We start from the raw sequence: 20,228 nt of genomic DNA on the forward strand, positions 1-20,228 counted from the left end.
CAGTATGTTAAATGCACTTACATTTGTTCCCTTCAACAGGGGGTATGAAGGCCGGGACCTGGACATGATACTTGATGTTCATCACGGAGGACGTCCTGCCACGCACCAGAGATTAGGTTGGCACCTACGCACCCGGAGCAAGGACTTGACGCACTCATGACACTGACAGCAGACGCAGCTATGGCCGTGTGACTGAGCTGCAAGTATTTAGAATTCATTAGCTTAAAACATTGAATTGATTAGGAAAAAAACAGTTTTTCAGTGTATTAAATTAATACATTGTTGCTATATTTATGTCTCAGATGATCCATAAAAACAAAAAGTAGCAGCAAGTTCAATAACCGGAACAATAAGAACTTAGATGAACTTCCTATGTTACAGGAATACAGACTTGACGGACGGACATTATATCCGCAATGTATACTGTTAAGCAACATTTGGCCTATGTTATAAGCACTTACATCTGGTCCCTTTAACAGGGGGTACAAACGAAGGCCGGGACCTGGACATGATACTTGATGTTCATCAGTAAGGACGTCCTGCCACGCACCTGAGATTAGATTTGCAGGCCGGTCGGTATTCGTGACGATTGGACGTCCATAGCCAAGACAGTTCACATACATTATATCTGTAATATACTAATACAGCAATCCCTTGATTAGCACGGTTTTGAATACCACGGTTTTGATTACCGTGGAAAAAAATTTGCGACCTACCCTTAATCTAAGCGGTGCCAGTTTTGATTAGCGTGACTTTTTTTTCCACAACACATCATTTTCCCGCCTCTAGCCAGAGGTGTTACGTTCGTAACAAAAGTGTTACTTTTTGCTTATTAGATCTTATGTTACTTTTGTTACGACTTTTGGAAAAATTCACCGAATGTTGTTACTTTATGAATTTCAGCCAATGAAAAATTAGCCGAATGTTGTTACTTTATGAATTTCAGCCAATAATTCTTTAAATAAGGTCCCGTTCCGTAGGCACTCATGCTGACTACAGAGTCAGTTTAACCGCGCTTTGTCTCATTCATTCTCGTTCATAACTCGAATGGTCGAGTTCGGCAACGTTCGCCGGTAAGTGCGCCATGCCGGTGCTCTAACTTACTCGTTAGCCTTCAACTGGTCAAGATCACTGCCATATCTACTGCTCATTTTTATCAAAGTAAATAATTTTCCTTGATAAATTACCGTCATAATTATGGACAAAAAGGGAACGCTTAAACGTAAAAATATCACTTTGGAGACTAAGCTTGAAATAATTAAGCGTTTTGATAATGGTGAAACGAAAACAAAGATTGGTGAAGACCTAGGGTTTCCCGAGTCAACAATACGCACGGGAAACAATACGTTAATTCATTCACATTTTTTTTATTTATTTCCCCTATTATTTAGAAAAAAAAATATTTTTGAGGATTCATTATAATTATTCCCATATATTCTTAAGTTTGATTAGCGCGGTTTTGCTTAACACGGTAAAACTCGGGGATTTATTAACCGCGTTAATCAAGGGATTGCTGTAATACATATTATTGAATTGCCTACTTACCTTGTGCGGTTCGGCCACTTCCATGCTGCCCCATGAGGGGTGGCCAATGGAGCCCTGCCTTGAGGTTTGGTTGGCAGAGCCCAAGCCTGGTCTCCTAGCTCGTTATGAATGAGGGAGCTTCAAAATTTTCTAAGAATAGATTGCTTCAAATAATATGAGAATGTTACATTTAATAACTCCCTAGGAATCTTCATCAGCAAGTCCTAGGGCAGTTCAAGAACAGCTGTGTTGCTTTTCAATAATAATAAATTTTACATCCACTTCTGAAGCTTCCTCGTTTAGTGATTTCCCCTCTGACCAATAACTAAGCAAATGTGCGGGCTTACCGGGAACCGCTACAACGAATTGCAAGTTTAATTTAATATATATAGAAAAATACCTAAACAGACTAAAGTTGAGATTTGAGAAGTTGAGATCAAATCTTCAAAGAAATATTGAGTAAAATTTCATACCGTCAACCGGGGCAACTCGGGACTGGCGAGGCAACTCGGGACGCACCTCCGACACAGCGTAAAACTGTTATAGTAGCGAAACTAATTGGAATATTGCAAAACTAAATATAGTGGCGTAAAGGTCAACATTTTTCCTATCTATGTAGTATAAAGGCAGTTGAAAAATACGACATTTACTAGCTTTGAAAAATTCCTGAAAAAAATGGTGAAAAACGCTGTTTTGAAAAGTTACTTCTGCTAAGGTCTGTAGCAAAAAAAATATTTGCCATATTAAAAAATTTTACTTACATAAAAGTTGCACCCAAGTGTCGGCGTGAAAATGTAATTGGCAGATTTTGCCTATCTCATTCCAAAAAAAAATGGCGGCCATTTCCGCACGGCGGGGCTACTCGGGCCACCCTCCCGGGGCTAGTCGGGACACCTCCAAAAACGCATTTACGGTAGAACCTCAGTTAGCAAAAGCTCCAATTATGAAAAAATTGATTAAAAACAAAGAATACCGTAAAATGGGGTAACTTAGACGGGCGGGGTAACTTAGACGGGCGGGGTAACTTAGACCACTTTTTGTTTTTTTAACAAAAACCCCCACAACTCAAAAACTATTTGACATAGAAAAATTTTGTCAATGGGCATTAAAGGCCTAATACTGAGGCTACATAACACAATAGAAAGATTTGAAAAGTTTGCATATCTAATAGGTTAAAAAATTAAAATATCAATAAAGGAAAAACAAGTAAAAATCACAGAAAATATCATTTATTCTACCTCTACATCATCTACAATGAAAGAGGCGGACTTCAGAGTACTGTTAGTAATGGATGAGTACGCTCTGCATGCTTCAAGTGTTTTAAAATGAAGTTTCATTCCCAGTGTCCCGAGTAGCCCCGTTCGACGGGGCTACTCGGGACACTCTTATTTTGCTCCTGGCACCTTACGAATAGCATATGGAATTTTTTTGAAGATGCCATTCGATAGCCCTCGCAAAGAGCTATAAAATGAGCCTAAACTTGTTTATGAAATGTTTCATCGTAAGAAGTTATTAACAAAAAACGCTCAAAACCGTCCCGAGTAGCCCCGGTTGACGGTAATTCATATCATATACTAAAAATATTTTGTAATTGTCATTGTATAAATTAATTTAACATTTTCAATATACATACCTATATTTCAAGATTAAAACATTAAAAATTAATAATGATGCCACAAATGAATTTCTAAAGCCATGGCCGGCTGGCCGCCATCATGCGCCATGCGTCGGTCATGCAACGACTATGACAACGGACAACGTAAGTGCGTTCCAAAATTACAGAAATCACGTCTTCTCGTGACCATAATTTTAGATGATGAAAATATATTAGATTTCATTTGAAGTTGTATTCAAAGATAAAAATTATAAAAAATCGTTTGCAATTGAATATTTAAAACGAAGTAAAATTTTACTACGAATACAATATTACGATTAGTTGTGTGGAGTGTCGATGTCTCGATGAAAAAAAAATGGAGATGGAAGAACTCATTGTCAGCTGCCATTTTTAAATGGTCATTTTGGATTTAAAAGGCAACAGAAGCACAAGGTAATAGAAAATTTATTCGCAAGTAATCACGGTACAGTAAGTCTTGCACGGTGCACTGAATTACTGAAAAACCTATTCATAAATAATCTTACTTACTTGTTACTTCCAAAATTGACGGTTCCGTTAATTCATTCCAAAGTTCAGTAACAATCGCGGTCTTTTCATAAGAATCCGATTAGGCACAAGTGCACAAGGCAAATGCTTGTTCGACTCTATTATAACAAAGCTCCAGAAGCCTCAGCCCGGCCGGCTCGAGTTCGTTTCCTGTAAATGTCAAACGGCTTAGGTTTAAAATTAATCCCACTTTTAGTTATAACTTTTAAAATTGACGTTATTTTAAGGTTATAGAACTGAATTATTGTTCTCCTATTAGATAAAGTAATATTTTTAAAAAAATGTACATGGTAAAACCTTTAAAGTAGAATAATTTTTTTCAACTGTTTGTCGTATATGGTACCTGAATGATCTGGCTGCTGGCTTCAGCGGTTGCCATTACTGCTAATTGTTATAATGAAGAGGCACAAAAAATTCCAAATCACAAAGAAAAACATGCAAAATCATAATTAAGTTGAAATCAGTAGACAATTGTATAAATTTTAATATAATAACATGTATGCCTTATATGATAAATGTTAACTTCATACGTCACATGTAATAGGCTCGAATGCCATCACCCACTGCACACATTATTTACATTTATTTTGCTGCACCACAAACAAATAAATGTAAATAATTAGTAATGAAAAATATGTTGCTGGAACATTTTGAGAGACTGTGCCTAAGCAGAATAATATATTGTTATTATTATAGTAAATATACTAAACAATAAAGTAGTTCCTTTGATTGCCACTACTGGCGCTAGCATCTGGATGTGGACGCGTCAACTTTATTTAGAATTCAAACAATTTAATATCTTACTGCACCACAAGTTAATTAAAGTAGTTCATTTGATTGCCGCTGCTGGTGCTGGCATCTATGTGAACCTTATGTGGGTAATTTTATTTCAACATGGAATTATGGAGATAGAACTTCTATGATGAATTTTAATCATAAACATTTACCTAATGCAAGAAATTATAATCAATAATTCAAGGTAATTTTGTTAGTTTTGTACCAACCGAATACTACATTAAATGCGTACTGGCAACTTGAGCCCTCCCTTATTAAAAATGTGCTGCAATCAGCTGTGTCAACAGAAGCTTCCAGAAGCACAATTCCTTGGTCATTTTTTTACTTGAAATCAGAAGCTTGGTTTCAAGTCCTTTGGACTAAAAGCGTAAATTTTAGCCTAAAACCTATTAAAAGTTTACGCTTAAGCATGGATCATTCTCTATATTTTTATGAAATTCATTTACGCGAAAATTAGAGCATGCACATATATGCAGTTTGCTGCAATAGATGAGCCTTTCCAGCAGCTACAAATGAAAAAAGAAATAGGAAAAGCCAAATTTATTGATTTTTTATGTAGACGCTACCCTTGAGTTGCATATAAATTTGTATGAATTTAATAAAAATTGGCATTGTTAAATAGTATACCCAGATTGGGTATTACAGTACCTCTTCATAGTATAATTTTTAGTTGTAAAGAATTTTATATCGATTCAATGATGTACAAAGAATTATATTTATGCTTCTACGAAGCATTGTGCTTTGGGACTGGAGTGCTCGCAGCCAGCTGCAGCTAGTTTACGCTGCCAGCCACAGCTAGTTTACGCTGCCAGCCACAGCTAGTTTGTATCAAAAGTATGGTTGCTGACGGTCTGTCTGTCTGTCTGTGACTTCATGTTTTTGCCAACGAAAAAATGCGCTCTCCAATATTAAACTTTGTCCATCCATCTGTCTGTCTGTTTGTCCGTGACTTCATGATGTCGTCAACAAGAAAATGCGCTCTCTAATCTTAGACTTTGTCCATCCGTGACCACGTTTTTGTCAACGATAAAATGCGCTCTCTGTCACTCACTGCAGTGAGTACCAAGTTATATTACAGACATGGCGAGCACAATAGTGCATTTTTTCATGAATGAGAAAATGCGCTAAAAATTGGCATCGTTAAATAGTATACATAGATTGGGTATTACCTCTTCATAGTATATTTTAAGTTGTTAACAATTTTATATTGATTCAATGAATTTGTACAAAGAATTATATTTAAGCAGGTTTCATTGAAGACCAGAGAATTTGTCTTATTGAAAATTTTCTTATTAGTTTTTTCAATAGATCTAACAAGATTTTTAGTTTGCATGGGTAAATCTTTAGTTTGCTCGGAACAAGATCACAGGTAGTTTGCACGGGTAAATAATTATATTTGTCACTTGGTGCTTCTACAAAGCATTGTGCATTGGGATCGGAGTGCTCGCTGCCACCCGCAGATAGTTTGTAGCATATTGCATGGTTGCCAAAGACACTCTTATGGAGTTTCTTTCTGTTAAATATTAATTGCTTTTTTTGATCTCCTATAATTGACTTCACATGTACATATGAGCAGACTGCAGAGTGATACTAACAATGCTAATAAGTTATAATGGTTATTTTTTATTACTGCAATTGATACAGTTCATGACCATTTCTAATGAATTAAGTCCATAGGAACTCCATTGCTTATTTTTTGGTTTGGATAATCCGTAGGTGTTTAACAAAGCAATTCATCTTATGACTTGCCTCTAGCCACCTCATTGGACGGACTGCTTCGAAACTTCAACCAATCAGCTGCGGAGCACCGACCAGCCGCAGCCTGCAGCACCCAGGTTTCATAAAGTGGCAAGAGTCGTCGGAATTTCAATGACTTTTTGAAAAGTTAACGACCATTTTTTTGGTCATTACAACAACTCCAAACCTGGATTAATAGTTAATTTATATATTTCAACAAGCATGAATAATTTAATACGTACACAATATTTTTAAAAAATAATACACTGACTGCTATCACTCCTCATTTTTTTTGGTTTCAGATTCCAGTCACGCCACCGCTGGAAACAGAAGTGTACAAGGCAGCATTCGCCGATTATCAGTCACAAGTTTACAAAATTCTGGTTCTGTTGTACGTGTTCAAGCTTGGAAGAAAAATCCAAGAGATGGTGCTGGTTGTTGACTTCTTTTCAAGTTGAAACTTGACTACAATGAAATTTTTTGTGTGCCTCTTCTGTAACCTTCATACCATTTGTACAAATGGAGGTAGTTTTTGCACAAAGGGCAAAATTAATCGCATAATTATAACCAATATCAACCAATCACAACAATATTTAAAGAAAAATTTAAACTATTACATTCATAACATGCTGACTGTATATAGCAAGTAATAAATTTCTAGACCTCAAACTTGAAGGCTTTAAGTCGATGTTCTATATGAAATTTATTCCTTCCCTATAGTTTATAGCTCTTCTCATATGAATGTCTAAAGATCAGCCATATAACTTGAGAATGCAGCGGTACAGTAATTGGAAAAATATTGTGATCTTAGCACATGCAAAAAAGCTTTTGAGAGTCCATGTCCTTGAGTTTATTAAGATTTGATAAGTAATTTGGAAGAATATGTTGGCCACTGGAAATTCTTGCACGTATTGCTGTGTGACATGTGATTGGAGTTGAAATTATAAAATTTGTTACAAGCTAAACATACCAGAATAATTATTTCATTTCATGCACAAAGTTTCATTGAAATATGATCAGTAGATGGGGATAAAATAGATCTGGTCACTACAACCATGCCACGTTACCTGCTGCAAAAATGTTCAAAGTGTCATTTTGCTAGAAGGAAAGCACTAGCAAATGCTTTTAAATGATCAGTAAAAAGCTACGAAGTGCAATTTTTTTCAACCAGATAGGTATTGAGATCACAAAACCATGTTGACCAAACCAAATAAAGCAGCACCAGCATTAGAAAGAAATGTATTGTTTTGATACACGATTGAATAGGGAAGTCATAAATGAAGTCGTTCATTCATTATTAAAAATAAAGATTTAATTTTACTGTTATATATCAAGTTCTAGTTACATATACAAATGACAAATTTTAGGAAAGTGTCATAGTTTGCAAATTAGGGGCACCACCTCCCAATGGGCGAAATGTGACCACCTAATGGCAGCTGTGACAGGGTAACATTGACCAGCTTGGAAACTAAGTTAAAATTACCATATATAAGACTAGAGTCTGAAACATAAAGAAAAAACATTAATAGGTGTATCAAACGCAAAATATGTTATATAGGTACCTATGGTAATTTTAACTTAATTTCCAAGCCGGTCAATGTTACCCCGTCATGGCTGCCATTAGGTGGTCAAAGTTCCCCCATTGGGGGGGCAGCACCCCCATTTGCAAACTATGACACTTTCCTAAAATTTGTCATTTGCATATGTAACTAGAAGAGTTCTACTACAATGCATCAAAACCTTGAGTTATTTTACCAAAAAATAAAAAAATTTGAGGGGGTACTTTGACAGGCTTTAAGGGGAGCATCTGGGCAAAATTTTATCTCGGCTGTTTACAGACGGATCATTCTGAAACTTGGTACACATATGTAACACAGAGAAATAGACAGCTTTTATTCATGTACATTTTTTGAAAAAAATGAAAGAAAACATGAAATTCTTAGAAAACGGCCATATAAGGGGGTACTGTAGAAATCTATCTCCTTCTAGATTTTTGAAGTTACAGCAACGAGACACATACCATTCGATTCGCAATCAAAATATCTATCGATTCGTTGTAGCTTTTTTTTTAATTTCAAATTTTTGTGGATGTGGGAGCATTTTTCCCAAAATTTTTGAAAATTTTTAGATTTTCCCCAATTTCCCTTTCCTTTTTTCAAAATATTTTCAAAACTATAACGAAATTGAAAAAAAACTACAACGAATCTCTAGATATTTTAATTGCAAATCGAATGGTATATGTCTCATCGCTGTTGCTTCAAAACTGTAGGAGGAGATAGGTTTGCAGTGACAATAAGTTAATTGTTCAGTAGAGCCTGACAAAGTCCCGGGCGCCTCAAAATAAGCGTTCAAGGTGGCAAGAATGCAAGACTAGGCAATACTGGAGCTCAATTCCTGTAAAGGATGGTGTGAACGACGACACATAAACCCTACTGTACAACTGCAAGCGGGTAACTGAAGCACATCTTATGTGGACTAGCTATTTAAGTATGCCACCGGGAATTTTCGCCTATCCTAAATGTGAAAGAACTCCACCACCCCCCACCCTTTTGCGATCTGTCGTGAACGCATAAATCAACTTAGAGATGATTTTGGTACCATTGAATAGAGCAGAATGTCAGCTTTATGACGAGACTAAAAACCGGAAAAGCCAAAATTAAAAAATTTTGGCCAGACGCTCCCCTTAAATAATAGCTCTTTTTTTATGGGTCACATTTTTAATTTTTTAACCTATTAGGTATGCAAACTTTTGAAATCTTTCTATTGTGTTATGTAGCCTCAATATTAGGCGTTTAATGGCCTTTGACAAAATTTTTCAATGTCAAATAGTTTTTGAGTTTTGGGGGTTTTTGTTAAAAAAATGAAAAGTGGTCAAAGTTACCCCGGAAGTTGAAGTAACCCCATTTTACGGTATTTTAATTAACATGTTTTTCTTAACTTAGCTTTGCGTTTGTTTGTTGTTAACATTGACTACGAAAATTAGCCCACTTCTGATTGCTCTAGAGATGTGAAATTTGGCATGCAGGCTATTTTCACCTAACAATTTCAGATACAATCATAAAAACTAGCAATTAGAGACCTAAATTAGCTTAATTGAGTAAAGTATATATGTATATATAGTATATATATAGTATGATGTGCGGGCACTCCAGTTATAGCTGCGTATCATCAATACGTACGTCAAGTCAAGTAAATTGGCTTGCAACAACGTTTTTCATGTGTAGCAACGGACTAAAAAGGAGAAAATAAAATACTTGACACGTTAACTGCCAGCATGCAATATTGGAACTTCCCCCTAGCGCCAAGACTTCTAGGCACTAAAATGTCTCAGTTGGTCAGGAACAGCTGCAAGGGAAGGTGTGTATGTGTTATACTCTCTGTCTAGTTTCTTCTAGAACAGAGTAAACCATGAGACACATGTGGTACATAAAGATGTTCACTAAATCTTCATTTTTCTCCAGCGCCATGTGCGCCACCGGTGGTACAAGAGATTATGGTACACCGGTGGCTTATATTGCGATAATAGAAACGAAACACATTGGATATTGTATTTATTTGGCCACCGGTGGTTATGGTTTAGAGCTTTCAAAAAATATTTTTATATTGTAGTTTGTAGTTATGATATTTATTTGTTACTTTGTTATTTATAATAATACAAAGACTTATTACATATGTTTATTTCATTATTTCACTCCCTACTCCTAATTGCTCAGCATCACGATAACAAATTTCATACCAAGAAACCCTTGTCGATGAAAGAATTCTGAGAATCTATTGCTCACTCACTCATAACAGGAAACTCGAAAAAACAAATGCAGGACAAGAACCAGCTGTTATAGGTGGGAAAAGAAACTCTCATTAGTCATTACCTTGTTGAGTTAGAGGGTCAATGTTGGAATGTAAGAAAAAGATGTGGAGGGTGTTAAGAGGTGCTGTCAAAAAATAAAGGCTGCTCAGTTGCAGCTGCAAAAGCAAGAGTGAAAACAGTCTGCCTTCAATGTGAAAATAAGCCACATATATGCCCTGGTTGTTTTGAAAAAACCCACTCTCATATGTAATGTCTGATGTCTTATGCTATTATTGGTTCATGGATAATTTTCCAAAAGGTAATTTCACTAATTATGATCACCAATTTATGCAGATTATTTGTTTTATTTGAGGAATTTCCTTTTTTACCATTGAATTTTAGGTTTGAGGAAGAGTCAGATTTACGGAACAAAATTTTAGTTATATTTCATTTGAACTTTGTATGAAACTATTTTTTTGAATAATTATGCTAATAAATAAATTATGACACTCGTTTTGATCATATATCCTTCTAGCCATCAAAAATGAGTGAAAAACAAATTTGAAAATAAATTTGTGAATGATCCACCGGTGGTACATATGGCGTTCATTGACAGCTTGTTTTGTGCCACCGGTGGTACATGTGGCGGTTAACGTGTTAAAAATAACTTTTTACAAAACTATGTTTTTCTTGTGGACTAAAAGTAGAAAACAAATTGTGGCTCGCCCCAAAAAACATGGGTTGGGCTGTACGTTCACCATCAAATTTACAAAATTTGTGTGTTGTGTGCTTTTCGCTTTAATCATAAATCTGCATGACACACGTTTTTTGGGGCGAGCCATAATTTATTTCTACTTTTAGTCCACAAGAAAAACATGTTTTTTTTAATTTATTTTAAAGTATTTTATTTGAACTTCCTTTATACCACATAGAAAAATGTTGACGTTTACACCACTATATTTAGTTTTGCAATATTCAAATTAGTTTTGCTACTAATTTAACAGTTTTACGCCATGTCGGAGGACTGTCCCGAGTTATCCCACCCATCCCGAGTAGCCCCGGTTGACGGTAAAAGTCATATTTCCTTTATCATTTGATGATTTGCACCAACTTCTAGACATTTTCATGTTTTTCTATTTTCTAGACTATACGTACCACAGAGCCGTGGTACAATAGTGTCCCACTTCATATGTCACAAGGGTTTTTTCGGCTGTAGTACATTGTGGTACACATATGTCCCACATGTTTTCTCTCACCAACATATCCGGTCTAATTCATACAGAGCTACGCACTTCCTTTCGCTGCAACAGCTAGCGTCAAACTAACTTGAGAAATGAAATTTGTCACTGTCTGCTCGGGAAGTTTGGCATATGAGCAATCGGAGTCAAAGTGTTAAGTGGCAGCATAGTTGTCACTCTTAACAGTGTTTAAAAACATGACATTGTTTCAAATAACCAATATCATCTGTTTATTAGGTGCATTGGAGTAACTTTATATGAGCAACTTTACAAAGAAGAGATGAAATTGTCTAGACAGCCCAAAAAAGTTGTATATTACTACTGACCTGTAATTATCATCTTCTATGATGCTATCATGAAAGAAAATTGAGTTCTGTCTATGCTAGAACTCTGTGCAAGGAATTCTTAATTAGGTGTTTTCATAGGATTTTACAGTGAAATTTTGCACTTTCTTCTACTTATATAATAATTTTAAATTATTTTCAGACTGAAAAGACACTATCACCAAAGAGAGAGTTGTTCATTTAGACCCTGCAGCATGGCAGGGAATTTTTGGCAGAGTGCCCATTAGTAAGTGGATTTTTATCAATTTCATGTGTTTGTTTTTAATTTTTTCATTAGTTCCCTATAAAGTAAGTAAAGGGAATTATTTTGTAAATTTAGTGCCTTTATTTTCATATAGCCCCAATCAAGCTAAATTTGTGCCCCCTGTCAATCACTTGTATTCAAATGCTGGAAAAAACCTGTTTGCAGCTAGTACAATAATGGATGAACATTGAATGATGAAAATCGTCTTAACTCGTTTATTAATTTTATTTCTTGTGGCAAGATCAATTTACTATCAAAATGGGTTTTTTAGACTCTTAGCATATTGAGTAAATTAATTTCTCCCCCTTTCTATAGGGTTGATTGTTAAAGGCACTAAGTTTATCCATAGGCTCAAAATAATGTTATGATATTGATGTGAATTGCTGATTTAAATATTTTATGTAGCTTGAAAGACAATTTCATTTTTGGAAGCTGTGGGTAAACTACCACCAAATGACTAGGCTTTGATTGATAATCTACTAACAAATGACTAGACTCGGGACTTCTAAACTACCAACAAATGACATGGCTATGATTGGTTACCATACCTGCTGACAAATGACTAGGCTTTTGATTGTTAAACTGACAACAAATGACTAGGTTTTGGATTGGTAAACAGCCAATAAATGACTAAGCTTTTGATTGTTAAACTGACAACAAATGACAGGGCTTTTGATTGGTAAACTGCCAACAAATGACTAGACTTGGGACTGATAAACTACCAACTATTGACATGGCTTAAGATTGGTAAACTGCTGACAAATGACTAGGTTCTTGATTGTTTAACTGACAAAAAATTACATGGCTTTGGATTTTTAAACTGACAACAAATTACTTGGCTTTGGATTTTTAAACTGACAACAAATGACAAGACTTGTTGGATCTTAGATTTAACCTCCTATGCTTCATGTGCAGCCAGCAATGGCTGCTGGATAAGCAGGACCTGATCAAGGAGCGACAGGCTGACCTGCAGGTGCTCTCCGAGGAGGAGTACCAAAAAATTATGATCTTCTTCACCAATTGTAAGTTTATTTTGATACTAGCATTAAACTCTCAATATATTTTCAGAATAAGTGGAAGTATCTTGAACTTCTCTTAGTTGAGCTTTGGGTTGTGTGGGATGGAAATTTAAGACAAGTTCTTAATTTTTTTCTCTTAACTCAGTATTTATTTCAAGGGTCAGCATTGTTTTTTTAGTAATTTTTTGTTTCAATTCTTTTATCATGTTTGTGATTTGATGCCAATAATTTAGGATGAAACAAACTTCTGATTACTTCTCTAAATAGCTGTGAGTTTTTTAAATATCTGAAAGAAAATTTTTGCCAAATTTTACTGATGCCACTGATAGTGAAGACAAGAGTTTCAGACATTATTTTTGTGATAATTTATTTCAAAATTAGGTAGAAACAAGAATATAAATTTCTAAAGCTATTCCTTCATCCCTTACTCAAGGAATTTTTTTCAGCAATATCATATTACTTGGGGTTGCATGGTAGTTTGTCACATATACATACTGTACACAAGTATGTATTTCTTTAAATGGTCACTTCATTGCGCATAGCAATGCCAATTAGAAAAAATGTATCTTATTATAAATAAGGAAACAATTTCTGAAAATGAATGGCACAGTATATTTTTTGTTTTCTCTTGTAAGAGTAAATTAATTTTCAGTCTGTATTTAAATAATATTTTTCAATATTATTGCATAGGTAGTTCTCAGATTTGAAATATCAATAATTATTATCAGCCAATTAAATAATCTAACTAATAAGTCTAAATTCATTTAGACTACCTAGTTTTTCCATATTAAATACTGGTACCTGCAAATAATGATCTTCCTTTACAATTTTCTAAGTTAAAATTTATCATTGATGTGACTGATGACTGCATCCAAAATGAAAAGATGGTACAGTGTTACATATTCTAAATGATGCACCCAATTTAATAAATTCTTATTTATTCAAGTATAAATTCAAAATGAATAATTTATATACCAATGGAAAGAGAAATTTTAAATTTTTTACATATTATATATGTTCAATATGTCCCTCTTGTGCTGCCAGGCAAATATCTAAATATGCTCAAACTCTTCCCAATAACAGCCATTTCTTTTACACACTCTTCCAGATTGTTTAAACTGCATAAAGCGACTGCTAATGCTTTCTCTTGTCGGTTTTTCAATACCAAATTTGAGATGAAATGCCTGCTGCACTGTAACTTCCAACGCACTTTTAGCAAACTCAATGTCACATAAAACTGTGTGCAACACAGTAGCCACCTCACCCACAAGTGACAGTGAAACATAAGAGCAGCTAGCAAGCGCGAGAAGTCTGGTGAACGTGTCTACAACTACTGCCGCCACCAAATTCCGTGTATAATTAATTTATACTTTTATCTTTCTCTTTCCATTGGTGTATAAATTTTTTATTTTGAATTTATAGGCACTGAAATAAGAATTTATTGAGTTAGGTCCATCATCTAGAATATGTAACCCTGTATTGAGATTACTGTGTTGAATTCCATATTTTGGAGGAGTGTTGCTACTGGTGATGGAAATCATCTTGACAATAGGGTCTTGTGAAGTTAGAATTGCAATTGCTTCACATTCACACCAGCAATTATCTATCCCCTTTATCTTCACAACTACGAATAACATAAAATTTATGAATGCAATCAATACAATTGTTGTCTTCTAATGATATTAAATAAATATTCTAGAAACTGAATGCGTTAGTCAAGAAGTAACAGTGGTTATTGTCAGAGAGAGTAAACATTACTGGCAATAATTTTTTTTTTATTTACACTCATTTTTTGGTTTGATCAATGTCATAATTGCCAACAATTCAGTCCCGTGTGCTTGTTTGGATATTTTTCTCAGTGGAATGAATGAAGATACAATTTATTTCCTGCTCAGTTCCATTTGCTATACTAACGATCTTTCTTTTTGTGCAGTCATTCAACAGCTTGGCGAAACACTGAAGTTGAGGCAGCAAGTGGTGGCAACAGCCACAGTCTTTTTGAAAAGATTTTATGCTCGCTACTCTCTTAAGTGCATCGACCCGCTGTTGCTGGCGCCCACCGCTGTCTTCCTGGCATCCAAAGTGGAGGAGTGTGGTGTTATCTCCAACAACAGGCTTATATCCACTTGCCAACAAGTAGGTTAGTGATACCATGCCGTGGTGTTATCTCCAACAACAGGCTTATATCCACTTGCCAACAAGTAGGTAAGTGATACCATGCCGTGGTGTTATCTCCAACAACAGGCTTTAACACAGGCTTAAACAACAACATTGTCTCCAAAAAGAGACCTAATCTTTTTTGCTTGGAGTTGTTATTATTTTCATGCTTTTTAAGGCCATCTTTTCCAATCATTTTTCTATTACCATTGTTAGTCTCAAACTAAAGCAATACTACAAAAATAAAGAAAGACAAGTTATTGCCTTTTTGAATATAAGCTTTATTTAAATTAGAATTAACAGCATAGAATCTGCAGAAGATTGAAATTTTTTAGTCTCTGCATTAATTTTATTTCAATGCAGTAAAAATCCAATATGAGATTAATATTTTAATTCAATAATGATTAGAGAAGCCTTCTGGTTCCACCAATAAACGTAAAATTTTATGACATTATGAAATCACAATCAAATATTGTGGACCCTGTCTAGAAATATCCAAAGATATTTGAAGTGTCTGCCTTTCAACACACACAAATAATAAATATTCTCAAATATTAAATTGAATACATGAAGTTATCACTTCAAATGCACATGTATTCAAATGACTGCTTGTGTAGGTGCAAAAATTTAATTGCAAATTCTTTCTTGATATTTTTTTATCAATTAAAGGAATTTTTAAACCATAATGGCCACGAAACATTCATGCTTTAAGCTGTCCCTAATTTTTTTTATTCAAACGTGTGAAGTTTTGTAGCAATAAAACTGTTTGTTGTGCTCTTTTTTGTGCAGTGAAGAACAAGTTTGGCTATGCCTACTCAACAGAATTTCCATATCGCATCAACCAAGTGTTGGAGTGCGAGTTCTACTTGCTCGAGAATATGGATTGTTGCCTTATTGTATTCCAGCCATACCGGTGAGTGATCGATCATCGATTCTCTAATCTCATTTTTCTCCAAGATTTTGTGTACAGATTAGACTATTCGTATTAATTATCAATTGGGGAGCTAATAATTGTGAGTCACCCATCAATTGATGAGCCAAAGATGGTGAGTCACCCATCAATTGATGAGCCAACGATGGCGAGTCACCCATAACTGACTGGCCAACGATGGTGAGTCTGCCATCAAATTTATTTCACCCTCATACGATGGCTAAGTTTATTTTAGTATAAACTTGTGTAGGGCTTTCCCCAACCTACCACTCACTATGTTTCCTCAATTCTCATGCCTAAGATAATTTTATTTCAGACCTAATATACGTAGTAAGATCACCTAACTGCTTAGATCGCAATTCACTAATAATTTAAAAGCAAAGAAAGTAGCCCGCAAATTAACCCTTTTTTATATGATAAAGCGTTTCGTTCAGAGTCCAGCCCCATCGTTAGTTCGCTGTGCGCGCCTACACCGAGCAGTTCAATGTCCCGGTGTTCGATAGTGATTTCAGAGTTCTAGCTTCCACGACCGGTGTTTCAGACCTACGAATTTTAAAATTCCGATTTATTTTTAAGCAAAATCTAGCTTAAATGTCGTCATCAGCTCCTATCCCCTAGAAAGTGTAAATAGATAGGTCTGCCACCTCAAGTTTATTTGTTTTTTCTTTTGTCAATTTTTTCTTATTGATTTTGCTTGTCTTATAGTATTTTCAACTGACGATGCAGCTGGACTCCGAAACGTTTTCTCATATAGATAACTAGTAAATTTTCTGGCTATTTTCTTTCTTAGACATAATATTTTGCAGCATTAATGAAGGATAGAAATGTAAGTATTATAGAAATGTATGTGTAATACGAATGCTTGTATGTTTTGAGGCAAGTATTTTGTGCATTTATTGACTACAATCTGCTGTACAGGCCGCTGATCCAGTACGGTCAGGACCTGAACTGCGACAGCGACACCCTGCAGCTCTCATGGACCATCGTCAACGACTCCCTCCGTACCGACGTGTGTCTCCTGTATCCCCCCTACCAGATCGCTCTAGGTACTGTGCCAAGTACTCTTGTACTATGTCAAGTACTAAGTACTGTGCTGCTCTCTTGTACTCGATGTCATGTGAAAGGTGCTATTGAATGAATCTTAATTGTTTGGCGACTGGAGACTGTTCTTAGACTGAACGTTGTGATGCTCGTGTGGGGAATGCAACTATTGCTGTAATGAATATATGTCATTTATACGTTTACTACGCATTGGTTAATACATGATGAATGCATGTATTATTAACCAATGGCATGCGCGCCATGCAATGATAATTGCATGGCGCGCATTACAAACTTAATACTTAATACAATAATTAAAATAATTTGCCCTAATTTGATAGTATTAACAATTATCTGCATGACAAAATAAAAACTGGAAGACTCTGAGTCCAAGCCTAAATTTTATTACGTTATAGTCGTGAAGCTATTGCCATAAATGTATCGTTTTTGGTACAGCTTGTCTTCAGCTGGCGTGCGTGGTACACAATAAGGACTGCAAACAATGGTTCGCTGAGCTCAACACTGACATGGACAACATCATGGGCGTCACGAGCCATCTTCTCAGCCTCTACGAGCTCTGGAAGAACTACGATGAAAAGAAAGAAATTCTCGCGCTGCTGCAGAAAATGCCCAAGCCGAATCTTCAGCCCTCCAGATAAAGCTGTCCTGTGGTAGGCTTAAAAAACTTGCTTTTTATTTTGGCTGCAGGGTGAGCCATTGCCGGTCGAAAATTTACTTGGGATTATCCTTCGTTTTCTGAATCCGATTGAACAGTTTAAAATGTTGTACACTTTATACTTGGTGTGTGAATTTTGCCTTTAAAAAATTTTTTTTGCTACTGAAATTCATATTTTAGGCAAGTACATCGCTGATGAGTGAGATATGAAATAAGTGGAACGTTCTTATAAATTTTAATCAACTTAATAGCAGGTTCTCTATGGTAGAGCACATCTTGTGGAGAGTTTTTCGCCGACTTAAAGGTGGCGTCAATAATTTGGATGTTTTTTGTATAACCAATTCATATTATCCGGCGTTCACGGTGAAGAATGAAAGTAGCAGGAGTGCATCGCATCTTAATATCGGTTTACAGGACGATGGTTTTCAAGGGTCACATGCTTAACGGTACTGGAGATGATGTTAGTTAATATTGAGCATGTTGGTGACGCAACATAATTCGTTATTGTCTACGTGGCAGCAGTTTGCTGGGGATAACTTTGAAATGAATGATTGCTGCTGCTAGTTTAGTGCTGGTTGTTCAGATATCAACTTACGGGTGAATATTAGGTTAGGTGAATATTACTCAGCTCCTCGCGTAACTAAACTACTTGCATGAACTATAATCCACCTGCCTGCATTGCCTTTACTGTCCAGCAACTCTTCGAATGTTGTATTCAGACGCGGCTTTCGTTTTCGGGCGATAATATTTATTTTCTCCTCGCTTTTGGCTACTTTTGCGCATCGAAGGTATCTTCTTGTTCGTGTAGTGGAGAAAAGTATACATGGAGGGCAGGATTGTCAATTTTTTGGAAGTAATTTTCAAGTGATATTAGTACAATACCTTAATTGCTGAACATCTACAAAATATTTCTGAACGTACGGTATACGATAGAAATGTGGCTGGCTCATCGCTCACAACTTCGTTAATTTTTCACCTTGAGAACAAATAAGTCAGTGAGGAAGTAGAGAAAAATCAATGTTTTTCTGGCAATTCTTTTATTTTTCGAAAAGGATAGTGAAATTATTATTTAATTGTACAATTTTTCAAAATTGTTATATCATTCATAGTGAGTCCATTCCGAAGTCTGTGTCGTAACTGTCATCCAATATATTAAATTTTTTTATGTGGTGCATATGCGGTATTCAGTGTAGTCGTAGCGTTCTTTTTGAAGCAAGCTTAATGCCTTGGTAAATCTTCATTAATCGCATCCTGTGTAACCAAATTTTTTACGATGTATACAGAGTGTAATGGATGACAGTCACTTTGTTTCTACAATTTTGACGAAAAGTTCTTCTGAACTATTCGTGTATTAAACAACACTTACAGTCGGTCTAAGGAAATATCTTGTTTCGGCACTTGAACCTGTTTGGGTTGATATTATATTCGTATGTGTTTTTTACAACTAATCTTACTCATTTTAATATCTTCATCGGTTCGAGAAAATCTTTGGAAACAGAACATTTTAGAAGTTGAAGAACATTTCTCCTCCGCACTCAGAAGGAGTCTTGTTCTTTGCTGCTGTGAAAAGCTTCTCTCTTCCGAGTGAATTTCCTTCGTAAAAATATTTTTCCATCAACTTGATGCTTTCCTTGTGCCTATTTTCAACGCGCTAACGATGCACAGAATTCATTTTGCCTCCTGCGAAAATGAAAAAAATTTCACCGAAGTACTCATGAGTTTCTCATTAATCTATATATAATATTGAATATTTCGCAGTCTCGTTATCATTAAATTTTTAATGTCTTCTGAATTCTTTGCTTCCACTCCAAAAACTGACAAAGCTGGCTTGCTCCTTAATTAGTTAAAGTTCATCTTTATGTGATGAAAGCTTCGTATATTCTATTTTTGTGTCCAACTTGGTGGCAATAGATGTCCAGTGCTTGAAATTGCATTGTTTCATTTATCCATTACCAACTAAATTGTTTTGCTTCAAGATACTTTTTATGTATTTATTCACTTGTATTGATCTTCTTTCTGATTTGACCAAATAAATGTTTCCAAATGTTCGTTTTTGGGCGCTGGCAGAAATGAACCAGTTTACTAGCCTTGAAATTGCTGCCTGCACACTTCTCTGCAGACATAATAAAAATAAGACAAAAATATTTATGTCATTCAATCTAAAATTTGCTCATCCATAACTATAATTGCATTTTAATGTGCCTCACGTCACTTTCTGTCAAGAATGTGCAGGCAATTTTCTGTCCGTTCACCTCACATGTTGAAAATGTTTCTGCCCATCAACATCACACAACCTCATGATTCAATCACAATTACCTGAAGAATGGGAATGCCTCAAATCGATTCACATGAGTAATCGATTTGGACCGATAGCTTTAGTTTCAGGGTCAACCCAAACCAGGTCCAGTACTATCAAAAATAGTCGAGTTTACTTTTGTCAGACAATCACCGACGGCTTTGTAACTATTCCAATTACAGAAAAGATATCGGAGGCTCCGTGTGGCGGCGTGTGCTTGAGCCAGTTTCGATAGGACGGCTCCTTGCATTACGACAATCGACAGGAACTAAAGCAAA

At 35.6% G+C, this 20,228-nt stretch overlaps 1 protein-coding gene across 3 annotated transcripts; it reads left to right on the forward strand.

The window, feature by feature from the left end:
- Window positions 1-479: 479 nt before the first annotated feature.
- On the forward strand, window positions 480-19,702 carry LOC108680548 (cyclin-C-like). Of its 3 annotated transcripts, XM_018169420.2 has the most exons (8): window positions 480-572; window positions 11,729-11,812; window positions 12,746-12,852; window positions 14,783-14,944; window positions 15,010-15,054; window positions 15,796-15,919; window positions 16,856-16,983; window positions 17,435-19,702. In XM_018169420.2, the coding sequence occupies exons 2-8, from the start codon at window positions 11,781-11,783 to the stop codon at window positions 17,635-17,637; spliced, it is 801 nt and encodes a 266-aa protein (XP_018024909.1). In that variant the 5' UTR covers window positions 480-572; window positions 11,729-11,780; the 3' UTR covers window positions 17,638-19,702. The 3 variants fall into 3 exon arrangements, with proteins under 3 accessions (XP_018024909.1, XP_047736176.1, XP_018024901.2); XM_047880220.1 differs by lacking the exon at window positions 480-572 and having other exon boundaries at window positions 11,057-11,812; window positions 14,783-14,963; window positions 15,029-15,054; XM_018169412.2 differs by lacking the exons at window positions 480-572; window positions 15,010-15,054 and having other exon boundaries at window positions 11,058-11,812; window positions 14,783-14,989.
- Window positions 19,703-20,228: the final 526 nt, after the last annotated feature.

The sequence above is a fragment of the Hyalella azteca genome, unplaced genomic scaffold (assembly GCF_000764305.2).
Source record: "Hyalella azteca isolate HAZT.00-mixed unplaced genomic scaffold, Hazt_2.0.2 contig4996, whole genome shotgun sequence".
NCBI lineage: Eukaryota > Metazoa > Arthropoda > Malacostraca > Amphipoda > Hyalellidae > Hyalella > Hyalella azteca.

Bases quoted from the DNA above. Each gene is read 5' to 3' on its own strand.
- LOC108680548 (XM_018169420.2), top strand. From the start codon at position 11,781: ATGGCAGGGAATTTTTGGCAGAGTGCCCATTA. The intron at 14,945-15,009 runs GTGTTATCTCCA...TACCATGCCGTG, and splicing joins ATCCAAAGTGGAGGAGTGTG to GTGTTATCTCCAACAACAGG. The intron at 15,920-16,855 runs GTGAGTGATCGA...TCTGCTGTACAG, and splicing joins ATTGTATTCCAGCCATACCG to GCCGCTGATCCAGTACGGTC.